This window comes from Macrobrachium rosenbergii, chromosome 56 (genome assembly GCF_040412425.1).
Source record: "Macrobrachium rosenbergii isolate ZJJX-2024 chromosome 56, ASM4041242v1, whole genome shotgun sequence".
Lineage (NCBI taxonomy): Eukaryota > Metazoa > Arthropoda > Malacostraca > Decapoda > Palaemonidae > Macrobrachium > Macrobrachium rosenbergii.
In genome coordinates this window covers 44096223-44112529 of record NC_089796.1, presented here as the reverse complement: position 1 = coordinate 44112529, position 16307 = coordinate 44096223, and the positions used below count along the sequence as shown (strand labels likewise).

Genomic DNA, 16307 nt, shown 5'->3' with positions numbered 1-16307 from the left:
TCTGCCCAGACTCCTCCCTGTCAGGAATAATCTCCTGAAGCAACCAGGGGGGGAAAGGTATCATCACAACCCCCTCATGCTGCAGCTGACTGTGTGGAGACTGTCCACAGTCTCTTGCAAGCTCAAGGCTTCCCAAGAGCTTGTAGGAAGGCCATTATCAGTGCCAGAAGGGATTCCACAAATTGGGTCTACTAACATCAGTGATCTGTGTATAGGTCCTGGTGTCAAGGTAAGGGGTTTTCCAGCACCCGTACCTCTATAAACAACAACATTTAAGTTTGTTATTTCTCAGGTATGAGAAAAGTTCGCAGTAGCAGCCATTAGAGGCTACAGGGCCATATTGGCATCTGTTCTTAGACATGTAGGCCTGCATCTGTCAGAGGACAAAGATATCAAAGATGTCATTAGAGGTTTTCATCAGGAGGTTCCCAGGTGTCTGGTGCCCTCTTTATCTTGGAACCTAGATGTTCTAAGGTAGAAACATATATTCATAGAAAACTGAGTGGTCTCAGTTTTTGTTTCAATCTATCGAACTACCCCTGGTGCAGAAGTAAAAGCTTTATAATGGAGAGGTAATTATTTAAAAGATAAATCTTGAATTACCTATATTTATATTTTTAAGTTGTGTCTATGGAGGAGTGTTTCAACTTTTTATCTACAGACCTTGGATTGTGGTAGCAACAGTTTGACATTTTGTGGTCATATTTATCACTTGGCTTATGTTATCTAGGGGAAAATATTTTGAAATTCAGACAACTTGCAATCATTTTGCAGTTAGTAATTCAGCAGTGCTTTTGCTGAGTTACCTTCCAATATTATAGATGACTTTGTATTGCCATGTTTGTTTACATTACCTAGTGGAGTACAGTACTTAGTGGAAGAACTCTCCTTATTTATGTGGTAAATGTTTCAGTTTACATTAAATGCATTAGCATTGTGTCCATTCTTGAGGCTTCAACCTTTTAAAGTAGTTTTTGAATAGTGATAGATAAAACAGTAACTGTTAGAGGGAAGGGTACTGAAGATTAGGGAGAAATATTTTTTTTCCAGTGTCCATGATATGCTTTCCAATGTTAGGTAGTATCTTAAAATCTGGAAAGTACATTGTTTATGTGATGTGTCCAGAATTGCATTTTGGGCTTGTAGCTGAGTTCATTCAATTTAGCCCAGTGGTCAGGTGTAGCATTTATCATTTATGTGTATGTTATGGGGGTTCTGTTCAGAATTTCAGAGAAAGATTAGAACTGTTTACCTTGTGTATATTTTCATAACAAGCTTCAGTATATCTAAAGTTGGACAGTCAAGGTGTTATTTAAAATGCAAGGGCATTTGCCTTCTGAGATCTTGAAAATGCATTTGTGCCCTGTATGAAATCCACCCCTAGATATTACAAGGATGCATGGATGTAACATACAATAATTTTTTAGTACAGGCAGTCCCCGCTTACCGGCGACATCGGTTAACCTCGTTTCTGTTGTACGACATTTGGCTTACGACATCATTAACCAGATTTTCGGTGCCAGTAAGCAATTTTCAGCACTATTACTGGTTTATCGGCGTTGGTAAAGCGGTTTATTGGCACTTGTTTCGTCATAAACACCATTTATTACCCCTCTAACACCGAGCCTCTATTTACAAAAGTGTCTGTCGTATGCCAGCGGCGTTCGGGAGTTAGCGACGAAGCGGAAAAAGTTTTTTTTTTTTTTTTTTTTTTTTTAAATCACAGCACGCTTAGTTTTTAAGATTAAGAGTTAATTTTTGGCTCCTTTTTTTGTCATTACTTGAAGTTTAGTATGCAACCATCAGAAATGAAAAAAATATCATTATCATATATAAATATTGAAATATATGAAAGCGCAAAAAAAAAATTTTCATATATAATTGTATACAAATCGCGCTGTGAGCAAAATGGCTAAAGCTAACGAGTTATTTTTTTTTCTTTGTATTGTACACTAAATTGCAATGATTTTGGTATATAACAAATTGTAAAACGATCAAAGCAACACAAAGAAAATATTATCACAAAATGATGCATGAATTCGTAATGAGCGGACGTAAAAAACGTTTTTTTAAGAAATTCACCATAAATCGAAATATTGTGCTAGAGACTTCCTGTTTGTTGCAAAATGAAGGTAATTGATTGAATATTACTAGACTGTAAGTGTTTTAGCTTACAATTGCAGTTTTCGACCATTTCGGTCGAGTTAAAGTTGACCGAAAGTAGAATTTTTTCTATTTATCGTGAATTATATGAAAATATTTCAAAACTGATAAAAGCTACAACCATGAGTTATTTTTTGTTGTATTCTACATGAAATTGCGCACATTTCCCTATATAAAACTTTATGTAACGACTAAAATAAAACGGTGCAAACATTTCGACAAAGTGACGAAAGAATTTCTGAGATGTTCGGTCAAGTTACCGCGCGGACATAAGGAAAAAGTTTTTTTCAAAGATTCACCATAAATCGAAATATTGTGCTAGAGACTTCCAGTTTGTTGCAAAATGAAGGTACATGATTGAATATTACTAGAATGTAAGAGTTTTAGCTTACAATTGCGTTTTTCGATCATTTCAGTCGAGTTAAAGACTGAAGGTTGAAATTTTGGCACTTATCATGATTTATATGAAAACATTTCAAAACTGATAAAAGATACAACCATGAGTTATTTTCTGTTGTATTCTACATGAAATTGCACACATTTCCATATATAAAACTTTATGTAACGACTAATATAAACCGGTGCAAACATTACGACAAAGTGACAAAAGAATTTCTGAGATGTTCGACTGAGTTAGCGTGCGCGGACGTAAGGGAAAAGTTTTTTTTTTTTTTTTTTTTTCATAAATCGAAATATTGTGCTAGAGACTTCTAGTTTGTTGCAAAATGAAGGTACATTACTAGAATGTAAGAGTTTTAGCTCACAATTGCGTTTTTCGATCATTTCAGGTGAGTTAAAGTTGACTGAAGGTTGAAATTTTGGCACATATCATGATTTATATGAAAATATTTCAAAACTGATAAAAGATACAACCATGAGTTATTTTCTGTTGTATTCTACATGAAATTGCGCACATTTTCATATATAAAACTTTATGTAACGACTAATAAACTGGTGCAAACATTACAACAAAGTGACGAAAGAATTTCCGAGATGTTCGACCGAGTTAGTGTGTGGACGTATTTTTTTTTTTTTTTTTTTTTTTTTTTTTTTTTTCAAAAATTCATCATAAATCGAAATATTGTGCTAGAGACTTCTAGTTTGTTGCAAAATGAAGGTACATGATTGAATATTACTAGAATGTAAGAGTTTTAGCTTACAATTGCATTTTTCGACCATTTCGGTCGAGTCAAAGTTGACTGAAGGTTGAAATTTTGGCACTTATCGTGATTATATGGAAGTATTTCAAAACTGACGAAAGCTACAACCATGAGTTATTTTCTTTTGTATTCTACATGAAATTGCGCACATTTCCATATATAAAACTTTATGTAACGACTAATATAAACCGGTGCAAACATTACGACAAAGTGACAAAAGAATTTCTGAGATGTTCGGCAGAGTTACCACGCGCGGACGTAAGGGAAAAGTTTTTTTCAAAAATTCACCATAAATCGAAATATTGTAATAGAGACTTCCAATTTGTTGCAAAATGAAGGTACATGACTGAATATTACTAGAATGTAAGAGTTTTAGCTTACAATTGCATTTTTCGACCATTTCAGTAGAGTTAAAATTGACCGAAGGTTGAAATTTTGGCACTTATCGTGATTTATAAGGAAATATTTCAAAATTGATAGAAGCTACAACCATGAGTTATTTTCTGTTGTATTCTACATGAAATTGTGCACATTTCCATATATAAAACTTTATGTAACAACTAAAATAAACTGGTGCAAACACTACGACAAAATGACCAAAGAATTTCTGAAATTTTCGGCCGAGTTACCGCACGGACGTAAGGAAAAAGTTTTTTTCAGAAATTCACCATAAATCGAAATATTGTGCTAGAGACTTCCAGTTTATTGCAAAATGAAGGTAAATGATTGAATATTACTAGAATGTAAGAGTTTTAGCTTACAATTGCGTTTTTTTACCATTTCGGTCGAGTCAAAGTATGTCTACTCGGCACCCAACAGACAATTTTAGTCGACGTACGATACGTCCAGTCGGCGTTTAAGGGTTACTATAATTATTATAATGTTCCAGTTAACAATGATTTTTGTTTATTGGCGCTCAGCGGGAACAGAACCCCCGCCGTTAACCGGGGAGACTGCCTGTACAGTATATTCATTATAATTTTGCCAATGCAAAGAAACTTGAGGGAGACATCATGACTTGTTCTATGTAAGGGAGGTAGTGTGTGGAGCATGTGTGACCTACAGTATAATTAAATAATAAAATTACTGTTAGGAAGCAAAATGGAAATTAAAGATAAGGATGAGAGAATTAGAGGAGCAGAAGAATAAAGTAATATGGTTTATTCTTACAATGAATAATTTTATATTTGAGTAATACTAAAACAAGTGGGTAAGAGCAGAGTCAACAAAAAGTACTTATGACCTGGGAGTGGCTTAAGGCCATTACTGAACTCACCTTCTCCGCCCCACAGAATTGTAACAATCGTGTCATCCTTCATTTAAATAAGTGGCAAAAGTGAGGAAAACTAAATTCAGTGTTAGTGACAAGTATATGATTGGCATGCAACTTCCATGGTTGTGCCTGGTGTCAGTGGCTGAAATAATAAAAACATGGTAAACGAAGAAGTCAAAAACAAATGTCATGAAAAAGTGGTTGGCAGAAACTGCTGAAAAAGATCTTTCCAAAAGGGAGCAGTAGTAGTAGGTAGGTGTAAAATTGGGGAAAGGTCAAAGAGGAAGAGAAGTGGTGGTGGAATCAGGATGTACAAATGGCAGTAGAAGAGGAGGGAGGTTCCAAGCTTTCACAGAGGACATGTAGGGTAGAGGATAGAAAAGATATATCAAGGGAGAAGAGGTGGAATGCTAAAAAGCAGATGAAAGGGCAAAGGAGAAAGTTGGTAGAAATGGATCAGAATTGCAACACACTAGATGGAGAAGGTATTATATTTAAGGTATCAAAGTGGTTGAGGAAAGGTGGAAAAGATGTAAAATGGGTAAAAGATATAAGAGATAAATTAAGAAATTGAGATGCTGGAAGGAGGAGGCAGTGTTTTGAAAACCTTCTGAATAAAGGAAATGAATATGAATTGTATGATTTTGGCATAGTAAGGTTAAAAGGGCACACAGGAGGATGAAAATCAGAAAAGCCCCAAGACTATCCAGAATAAGAAGGGACTTAATAAAAGTAGCAGGAGAGCTTATTAGAATATATGAAAAACTGATAGATAAAGAAACAGGACCAGATGAGTTGGAAAAGAGCTTTACAGTAATGTCATTAAAACAAAAGGGATACACTGCAATGTAGAAATTGGAGGAATAAGTTTGCTTGAGCATGATCCTACCTGCTTGCCACCATATTTGTGGGAATATCTTGATAAAGTAAACCTGTCTCATCATCAGACTTGAGAAAACGAAAGCTTGTGTTATGTCTGGTTCCAAGGAAGTCAGCCCTATATACCTCAGCACTGCTTGTCAGCTGACATGGTCTCCTCCTGGATACTTTTATTTAGTAGGCTTTGGTGATGACTGAATCAGATTAGCTACTTATGAGCTGCTGTGTAATTTTGAACTCTGATATGTGGACTTGAAGCTTCTTTGCAGTTGCTTTCTATTGCATGAATTGAAAATGATTCCAGCAGACATTTGCTATATAAAAAACCATCCCTTACCTGTGTCATAATGTTTATTCTTAAAGACAAGTATAGCCTTTCTTCTTTTATGGTATTTCTTTCTTAGTAAGAATGACTTTAAGTCGTCATACTTTTACTAGGTATGTATCATTTTTAGGTGTCCTACTAAATTGCTTATTGTGTCGTTAACTTAGGGCATCATGTTGTTGTTGTTTGGTATACTTGATATCTAGACCACAGACTTCAATTAGCTGTCATTGGATATTTGCATAACTAACAAAAATCACAGAGCAAAAAAGGAAGAAGGCCACATATACTTCATACATCATTCATAAATCATACTGGTCACCTTAGCTATACAAAGAATGAACTGATGGTATGAATTGCTGCTTCAGTAGTTGGGTGTCTGTGGGAGTGATCTTGGGGTTGTGGGATGATGGGATAAGATACATAAACATTTGTCAGTGTTGTTATTACCTGAGCCTAATTTTAGGGGATTGGGGAGGTTATGAATATACAGCATGTTTGTACCTGGATTAACGGCGGTGGTGGTGGTACTAGTAAGCTACCCAAGTTTATGAAGTACCAGTCGACATGACATTGAAAAACTATTTATCATCATTAACATGTTTGCAACAGTCTTTTCCCTGTCTGGAGTTAGTCTTCCTGTCCATCCAGGTTTTTATCTGTGCCTTTTTGGAAAGCACTGTTTTATATAAGTGACTTACCCAGTAATTATATAGCTATTAGTTTTCCATATACAGCAGCCTAATTTCAAATTTCGCAGGTAGCCCTTCGATTGCTCACTGTAGGTGCACAGTACCGCCCCCTAACAGCAATACTAGGAACAACTTAGCTAACCACCTCATTCTGTTTTCTGCCATACTCGACTAAACATCGAGTGCTTACAGCAGCTTATTCTTTTTTTCCCGTTATATCATCGGATTTCGGTAGTATTACACAACCACCAGAATGCATATTTCATACCCTTTGAGCAGTGATCTTTCAGGATGAGTCTTGTCTTTTTTTTATTACCTTGATTCATATTCATCAACAAGCCAGCTACTTGCAATTCAGCAGTAATATTTGGTCTTAAAAGTAATTCTTGAATGTTACACCTTTCCTTTAGGCCAAAACTTTTATTTACATTTATGTTTTGCTTACCAGTCTTAGGCTACGTGCAAGTCACCGGTAAATAAGTGCCTTAAAAGTAATTCTTAAATGTTACGCCATTCCATTAGGCCAAAAACTAGTGCATTCATGATTTGTATACTGGGCGTAGGCTGCACCCAGCCACTGGTAAGTGATTGCCTTAAAAGTAATTCTTGGATGTTATGTCATTCCGTTTGGCCAAAGTTTGTTTTGAGGATTTGTTTACCGGCCATTGGCTATTCGCAAGCTGCTGGTAAATAATTACCTTAAAGTAATTCTTGAATGTTATGCCATTCCTTTTGGCCAGACATTTGCAAAATATTATTTTTTTTTTTTATCGAGCCTAGGCATCTCACAAGCCTCCAGTAAATTATTTTAAAGTAATTCTTAAATGTTTGTAATTTGTTTTGTTTACTGGGCCTGGGCTACTCATCACACTTTCCTTTGCTGAGAACTGAAAAGTTTTGGGGCTGGAACATAGTAAGGAGAGAATGATGCATAATACTTGGCTGCGGTGAACCTTAGGAGGAAATGTTCTCGACAGCCAAGTATCTGCTACCTGTTCTTGCTTACGCAGTACTTTGGAACGTTACAGAGAAGGTTTGAATGGCCGCAGCATATGGAGGTGTTTTTCCTCTTATCATACAATCATGAACGTTCCACATTTGTAGCTCCTAGCCTCCAGCGTTGGCCACTTGCATCCACTAGTGGTGGGGATAATCGGTTACTGGATTCGATCACTAATTAGAGAATAAAAACACATTGTTCTACAGTATTAGAAGTCAGATTTACTTTGATACTTTAATGCTAAAACTACTTTTTACGTAAATTTAGCTTTTATTTTAGAAGATACACGTACATTTGTTATCTTAAAATGCATACATGTCTGAACATATTAAGTGCTATTCATACATTTTATGCATGTTTTTATTCCCAGATACCAGAAATTGCTATAAAGATATAAAAAAGTAGTTAGTAATTGATTATTTTTCACGAAAGTAATCAGTAACCGCGATTACCAAAATCAGTGAAACGCCCAGCACTAGCCTCCACCTGCTTCCTGCTTCCTCCCGCCACCTACCTCCACCCACCTCCGAGGTCCAGCTCAGAGCACGCAGCACCTGGCTCCAGCTCATGTCCACCTGGTGCCAATTCTCTCCTGCTAGCCCTCCTATATTATCCACTTGATCCCATGCCTGGCTCCTCGCTTACTTCCTATACCTTTGCCAGCCGTATATTTCGATTATCATAAATTTAACCATTGTAACAGTGAAGTGTTGTGCAGTGGAGGAGGTGGCTACTCATCCCCCAATGCTCCTAGGCGAAGGTCCCTGTCCGCTCCCTCGCACTGGGGAGAAGACATACTGGAGGTCCAAGGGAGGTTGGGGGTTTGCATACGGGAAGTCGGCCCCCTCAGTCGTGCCTGTTGCTGGTTCCAGGTATCAACAGACAGCCACTGGAAAGGCGTCTTACTGGATGTGTAGTGGAGGAGGCGGCTATCTAGCCACTCAGATCTCCTAGACCTAAAGTCACTGTCATGTTCCCCTGCACTGGGGAGAAGATATACTGGTGGTCCGAGGGGGTTGCCTCCCGATAGTTGCCCCCTCAGTCGAACCTGTAGTCTATTCCCAGGTGTCGGCAGACAGCCACTGGAAAGGCGTCTTGATGGAGGTGCGGTGTTGGACAGCCACTGGAAAGGCATCTTGATGGAGGAGTAGTTTTAGTCAGCCACTGGAAAGGCATCTTGACTGAGATGTCCAAAAAGACGGGATAAGGAGGTGTCCTTACTCTTGGAAACAACTGTCTTTTTTCTTAAAGCCCATGAGCTCCTCAAGTTAACAGTTAATTAGGGCTAAAGCAGTCTTCCTGAGCCAGTGAAGAAGGAAGAGGTACCGAGCGTCCTCCCTTTGGCGCCAAACGCTCCATAGTTGGCGCTGAGCGATCAGGTGTGGAAGTCCGAAGTGGCAAAGTGGGCGCCAAGCGAGCTGAAGAGAGCACTTAGCAGGAGACAGGCACTTACTCGAACCATCTTCTCGCATGGAGACCAAATTTGGGCGCTCACAGATCTTCATCACCTCATCCTCAGAACACAGCCATCGTTGCAGAGTCCTTTATTTTGGTTTTCAGCCTAAACTCTCGGAATTTTCAAGCGTTTTTTCCATCTGCCAAGAGAGTTTTCAGACAATCTGCAAGTTTCTTTAGCTTGGAAACTTAGTGGATGTACCTCTGGGGACTTCGTCATCCACCTTCATTAGTCAAGATTACACTTCATGTAAGTCTTACCTTGTCATCCAGTTCCAAGGTTTCCAGCGCAGACAAGCACTAATGTATTTTTGTTTCATCACGCAATTACGGTTCCTGTTCTCTGCTTCCTGCCTTTTTACATGTTCGCTGAGGTTCCTCTGTCACTTCTTAGTGTTGACTTCACGCTTGGATTCAGCTTCAGTCTCCTGGTACCAACCAACCAGCACCGAGCACCAATTCCCAAACACCCTCCCCCCTCTTCCAGAGTGCTTGGCACCATTGGTGCTCAGTTTCCACCGCTGAGCACCTAACATCCTCTCACAGGCCTTTTTTTTTTTTTTTTTTTTTTTTTTTTAAATTGTGTTTGACCTATTGTGTTTGACCTACAGAGTTGGTCACAGCCTGGTTTTGGACTAGGCCTCTGCTTTTGTGTTGTGACTAGATTTTGGTGCATTATGGACTTTGCAGCCCTTTTTTAAGTTTGCCAGATATGAGTTCTGTTCCACATACAGCTCTGCATATGCTTCAGGTACGAGGTACTGTCAGTCCACACAGTCGCAGAGTTGCCAGTGAGTCTGCACTTTGTCTAGCACTTTGTCTACAGTTTGCGCTATGGTCATCCAACAACAAAAGAACTTCTTTGGTGGGCAAATCAATCAAGTATTCTGGCCACACAAATTTTTCAGGGCTCTAAAGGTCTGCCCATCACTTTGAGCTGTCAGAAGAGTGTCCTTCCTTCTGAGTGAGCCTTCAACCCCCTGATCTCCGGGATCTGTGGAAACTTTGGGCCTGTCTGTCACCGCAATGGCCCTTCGCCTCCTCCCTTGGATTCTCTGGTCCCTAATCCTCTAGTATGGGTAACAGTCACCATATACAGACCATTCCTTGTTGGTTCTCCTGGCCTTACACGTTCTTATGGTTCAGAGAAGCCCTAAATAAGTTTCAGGCTCATTGTAACGTTACGAGGACCCTCACAGCCCCATTCTGTCCTATATAGAATAACTCCTGAATCTGGGACGGTTGTTGGTGGACCTTTCAGGTTCCCTCCCAAACTTTTCTCCTCCGTCAACCTCCCTCAAGGGATGCTACCAAAGGTGGTCCGCTCTTGCCCGGACAGGCTTCAGGCAATCCGGAGGCTTGTCAAAAAGGTTTTGAAACGTGTTGCAAAGGCTATGGCATGCAAACCTCAATCTTTTAGCTACATCTACCAGACTAAGGGCTTGATTTTGTGTAACTGTTACTTCAGACACTTCATCTTCCCTTTTGAGACATCTGTAACCCATTGGCAGTTTACCTCTTTTCTGAGGAGGTCTAGGTTCTCTAGTACTCCCTCATTTAGGAGTATAGAGCTATGCTCAACTCAGGTTTAAGCACAAGGACCTAGATTTATTCCTAATCTCCGTCCGTCCTCAAGTCCTTTACCCATCCAAGCAAGGAAGAAATTGACTCAGATTTTTGTTACCCTTGGGTATTTTCGCCAAGTTCAAGGTCCCATCCAAGACCTTGATCCATTCTTTCTCTTTTTAGATTGTTATGGACTCCTTTGACTTCCAAGAGCACCCAACATCTCATGATCTAACTCGCCTGGCACCCAGCTCCTCTGGCGCCAGCTCATGCTACGAGTGTCTGCCAGCTCCGGAACTCCTAGCTTGCCTGGCGCCCAGCTCCTCTGGCACCAGCCACAGCCTGGCACCAACTCATGCTCCGAGTGTCCGCCAGCTCCTGACCCGCCCTAGCTCGCCTGACATGCAGCTCGTCTGGCTCCAGCTCTTGCTACAAGCACCCAGTAGTGCTCCCCAGCTCGGAAGTAGTATACAGTAGAGAGCTCTCTGTTCGGTCGGAGTTCTTCAGAAATTCCCTGAGCTGAACCGGAAATCAGAGGACCATCCATAACCTAGGGAGTTATGACAAGAACCCATCTCTCCCTCTGTCTAAACGTGTTGTTCTCCATCTTATATGGACCTCATTTTTGAGAAACTCAGTTTCTTTTGGTATTTTGCCTACTTTGAAGCGAAGCTAAGGACATCAGAACAGCCTCTACCTCCATAATTTTCAGACACTATATGCTCTTTACATCCATTCTACTATTGACCTACCAGAAGTGTAAGCAATCTTTTCTTCTCACTATTTTTATGAAAGTTTAAACAGTGTCAAAATATTTCAATACCTCGAGACCATTTTTAGTGGCTGGCATGGCATCGCAGAAGGAAGCACAGGATGTTCTCTTACTATCTCTACCTTTTCAGTAAGATGCTGAGTTTGAAGAGCCAGGGGGTACAAGGTACCTGGAGCACCCACCACTCAGTGGGTGGGTTGTGGTTTTATTTCTCTGTAGGTGTCAGTGTTATCTGGTGGTTTTTATTTTGGTGCTGTGCCCAGGGCAAGGCCGGGCACCTATCTTGCTTTGCTAGCTGTCAGAGCACTTCCCTAGCTGCAAAGTTCCCCCTAAGTAGGAGGCGACCCTTGGCTATAACGCCACGCCACTATGACTTAAGATGAGCACCAGCCAGAGGCAGTATCCACCTGCAGTAGCTCTCTTGACTGATAGGAAACGACAAACATTGTTTTCAGTACTAGCAACTTTTCTATTTCAAATTCATTGCATGACTTAATGTTTTTAAATAGAATATATCGATGATCCCACCTCCTATCAATTTGGAATCAGCTATGTAATTACTGGGTAAGTCATTTATACAAAAACAACATTTTTATAATAAAATGAAGTTTTATACAGTATATAACTTAACCAGTAATTACATGATCGGAGCCCTCCCTCCTCCCCTCTGATGGACATTAGGCATAAAACAGAATGAGGTGGTTAGCTAAATCGTTCCTAGTATTGCCGTTAGGGTGCAGTACTGTGTACCTACACGAGCAATCGAAGCGTTGCCCCACAAAATTTGAATTTAGGCTGCCGTACATGGAAAACTAATAGCTATGTAATTACTAGGTAAGTATATATAAAACTTTATTTTATTATAACAAAGTCATTTTTCTCATAAAATTACTGGTCTGTTCTCTTCATTTTTTCACCTCGTCTCACAAATGGTAAAGTGCATTAAGAATAATGGACTCCTGGGTATTATAGTTTTACTCCACCAGATGTTAGTTATGTTTTCTTTACTGTATAAAAAACCATGTACAGTATACTGGGATGTTCTAGGGTGAAGGTTTCTTTTATGTACTTAATAAAAGTTTAAATTTGTGTTAGCTAAACGGAAATCCTTTACATCCCATTGTCTAACCAAGAAAGTGTGTAAGTTAAAAAGAAATTAGAACAGCTTGCACTGCATTTCCTTTTTGATTGTTAATGGTGTTATTTCAGAGCTTGTATAGACACATCGGAACGAGGAGAACTGGAATCTGGAATTCATTTGGGTGAATATAGGCTCTGTCACCAGTGGTCTTCACTAACTGAGGCGGATCAGTACAACATATCAGTTAATGTTCACAATGATGGAAACATTTTAGAAATTGTGGGCATGTGCTGTAAGTTTCTTTTACAATTTGTACAGTAATATAGATATTAGTTTACTAACTCACTTTGTTGGTGGGCTTTTATTTATTTGCAAAATAAGGTATCCCACTTGAATTTTGCATATATGATTCATAGTTATAGGAAGTCTGATGTTTTGTGTGGCTAATCATGACATTGCAAAAAATGTTGATATATATCTTGCTTTAAAAGTTAGCTTAGTACTGTCTACCTTATATTATACTTGCCAGGAAGAGAGATGAGTGTTAATGCTTTGAAATGGTTAGAGTATAGCTTGTATTTGCTACTTCTATTTTGATAATGCTTAAACAGCAAATATTTTGATAATGTAATATGCAAGGTCATGAAAAAAATGACTACCAGGAGAAATCAAGAAAGATCCTAGGTATAGGTAGAGAAAGCAGTAATATGCAAGGTCATGAAAAAAACGACTACCAGGAGAAATCAAGAAAGATCCTAGGTATAGGTAGAGAAAGAGAAAGCAGATTGTAAGCAGTCATAAGAAACTACATTTTGTGAGTTGTTATACTCCCTCTGCCTTAATACAGTTTGCCCTGGCTCTACAAGTTTGATGTGTTTTATCATGACCTGTTTGAAAGGGGAAAATCTAATAAGCTTAACTTTGTTTGGAAAAAATAGAAATGCATTCCAGGTAATTTGCATCCCACCCTCCCTGTAACCTTATGTAGGTATCGTATATACTTACGTAACCCGCAATTTCACATATTGTTCGACCCCCAAATTTTCACCCTTAAAAAATGATCTTATCATGTATCTCGTGTATCGTGCGAGTTTCTTTTTGGAGAGACCAAATTACAATAGACTAACCTATTTTCCTCCATCTCTTTATCTATCCCATCTTCTAGTTAAATGAGTTAAAAAAGTAAAAGAAAGTAAGAAAAGTTAAAAAAGTAAAAGATGATAAAAATATCGTTTGTAACGTTATACTAGTTGCTTAAACGTGTACAGCCCTAAATACCTGAACAAGGAGCACCTGTTTTGCTATGAACAACGAAATAAATAACAGCAGCTGTTTTGCTTGCATTTCAACCATCGTACAATAGTAAAAAATTACCGTAGTTATGTTACAAGTGACGTTAAATAGAATGGGACTGATATATTTTTACATTTGTATACCCTTATTCGCTATGTAGAAAAGATCAGCAAGGGCATATACTGCTAAATTTAAGCGGCAAGTTGGAGCTGAAGCTTTGGAAACAATGTTCAAGCTGCTAATGACTATAAATTATCGTGCATTGGCAACATGGATGAAACTCCGGTAAACTTCGATATGCCATCAGACTTGACCGTAAATAAAATTGGAGAGAAAAGTATTTTAATCAAAATTACTGGGCAATAAAGAACACATTTTACTGCTGTTTTCATGCCAATAAAAGATAAATACATAAAACTCATGATGAAATCAAGTGAAAATAGCAAATGGGATCTGTTGATTTTTTAAAAAAAAATGCCCCCAATGCCATCTGTTATTAAAAAAAAAAATTTAGCTCACAGCGAGATATATTTAAGTCAAATTTTGACTTAAAAACACTTCCTATAATGAAAAATAATCTTGTCCCATATAAATAGAGTATCTAGAGAATCATTTACTCTAACTAGAAACAAGAAAATTGCTCTGAATTGAGTTAAATACAGGGAAATAAACTTACCTCGTAATCACCCTCAGCTGATTTCCAAACCAAAACATTGATCGCTATGTATTTTACAGTAAAATACAATAGCTATTATATGAGAATACGTACAATATTATTAGATACAGTGAAGTAAAGCATTACTTTTTAAAAGATCCATGGCAAAGATGCATATTTGTTATGTTGGTATTTTATAATACGATACTAATATGTGAATGTTACATATGCTAATTTTATATAATGTGTATGATGCTACCCCCATAAAATTACCTTTAAAATTAGGTCTTCAAAAGTCACGATACACGAGTATATATGGTATATATTTGTTCATAAGGAAATATAAAATCATTTTTTATTAGCTGAATATCCTTCACTGCCAGCTGGAATCAATCATTAAAACTTAATAAGATAGTTAACAGGTGATTAAGAGGAGTGACTGTGGGAATACAAATCACTCACCAACTAACACTAGCTACTATTTCTCTGGCTGCTGCTGTGTGAGGATATTTGCTGGACTCCTGATTACTAAGTTGAACCAGTGTTTTTCCTTGTGTTTTGAGTTTTTTCTCTTTTTTGTGTATTGTGGAGGTTTGGAGAACTGGTTACTTTATCCCCTCTGTTTTTTATTCAGGATTCACACAAGTTTGTTCATGATTCCCCACAAGTTTGTTCATTAATATGCACTGCATTTGCAGCAGCAATAATTGTAGGGGAGAGAGTACTGCTGTTTGGAGGTGATAGGTAGAAGAGTTATCTGTAAAGTGTAAGCTCAGCACTCTCCTTTGTCAACTAAAGTCCTTCCAACTTATGTTTTCACCCCTTCTGAGAAGGGGAGGGATGTTGAGGATGTGGGAATCATACTTATTCTACTATGCATCATCTGTAAAGGCTGCTGCTGCAACCCTGTGATGTTGCTGCTGTGTCTGCTATTGTTGCAACTCATAACATTGCCTGCTTTTGCTGTAACCACTATGAGTTCCCAGAATACTAAAACCTCTTCAAGGAGGAAACCAGTCCTGAATGTGGATGGGAAGCTGTGCCCTTCCATCACTTCCCCCTTGTCATCAAGCTCTCCTCCTTCACCTCTTCTTCCCTTTTCCCTAATGGAGGAGGGATAGGAGGGGAGTCTCAGGCTTTTCACAAAAAGTTCTTTGATATCTTGCAAGTGTTTCTATTTTGGAGGAAGGCGAAGGCTTTTGGTCACATGCAGTTGATCATTCTAGCCTGAAACTGAAATGATCACCTGCTTACCCACTTAGACAAGGTGCTCTTGTGCATAAGCCTGAAGTGTCACAATAAGGGAATATGCTTGCTTAGCACGTGCTTGGTCTTAGGGCCAAGCACTCAAGAAGTTCGGGACAACTCCCCTCCCGTCTAGTGTCTGATGGAGATGCACCAAGCATTAGGCACGGATATGCAAAGTCCCTATATTTGGTACAGTTTTAAACTGACTCCCTTGGGACCAGGCCACTGCAGGACCACAGAATATCTCAGATCACAGAAATCGTCCCGAAAAAACCTCCTATGTAAACAAAGTCTTGCCAGCTCATTCCACATATAAATTCTCCAGGAAATGCTCACATCTTCAGTTTGTCGGAGCTTAAACCACTTCAAAAGTGCCTTGTCAAGTTCTGATCTGGCATCTTTTCAATGTTTTCTGGCTCTTCAAACATTTCTGGGCTGTTTTCAGGTAAAACCTAAAAATCTGCTGCTTTCAATAAATGAGAGAGAGAGAGAGAGAGACTATTGTGTATGCAGTTATATTTTATGCATTATTGTCATATTATTGTATTAAAATTTATGAAAATAGTGTTCAGGTGCAATTTGCATTGTGATAATGCTTACACTCTTAAAATAATCAGCTGATTGGGTTTTACCAACATCATCACAGCTAAATGGAACACATTTTGCAGATTTTTTTTTGTAAATTATCAAAGCTGGGTTTAAAAATGCAACTTAGCTTATTTATAATTGAAGTAAAGGTGTGATT

General features: G+C 38.5%; 1 protein-coding gene across 5 annotated transcripts in view; it reads left to right on the top strand.

The window, feature by feature from the left end:
• The window catches only part of TppII (Tripeptidyl-peptidase II), a 362245-nt gene that overhangs the window by 85752 nt on the left and 260186 nt on the right, over nucleotides 1-16307 (top strand). For all 5 annotated transcript variants that reach the window (XM_067100130.1, XM_067100128.1, XM_067100131.1 and 2 more), the window contains exon 6: nucleotides 12495-12658. In XM_067100130.1, coding sequence (XP_066956231.1) covers nucleotides 12495-12658 — 164 coding nt within the window. The remainder of the gene's footprint in view (nucleotides 1-12494; nucleotides 12659-16307) is intronic.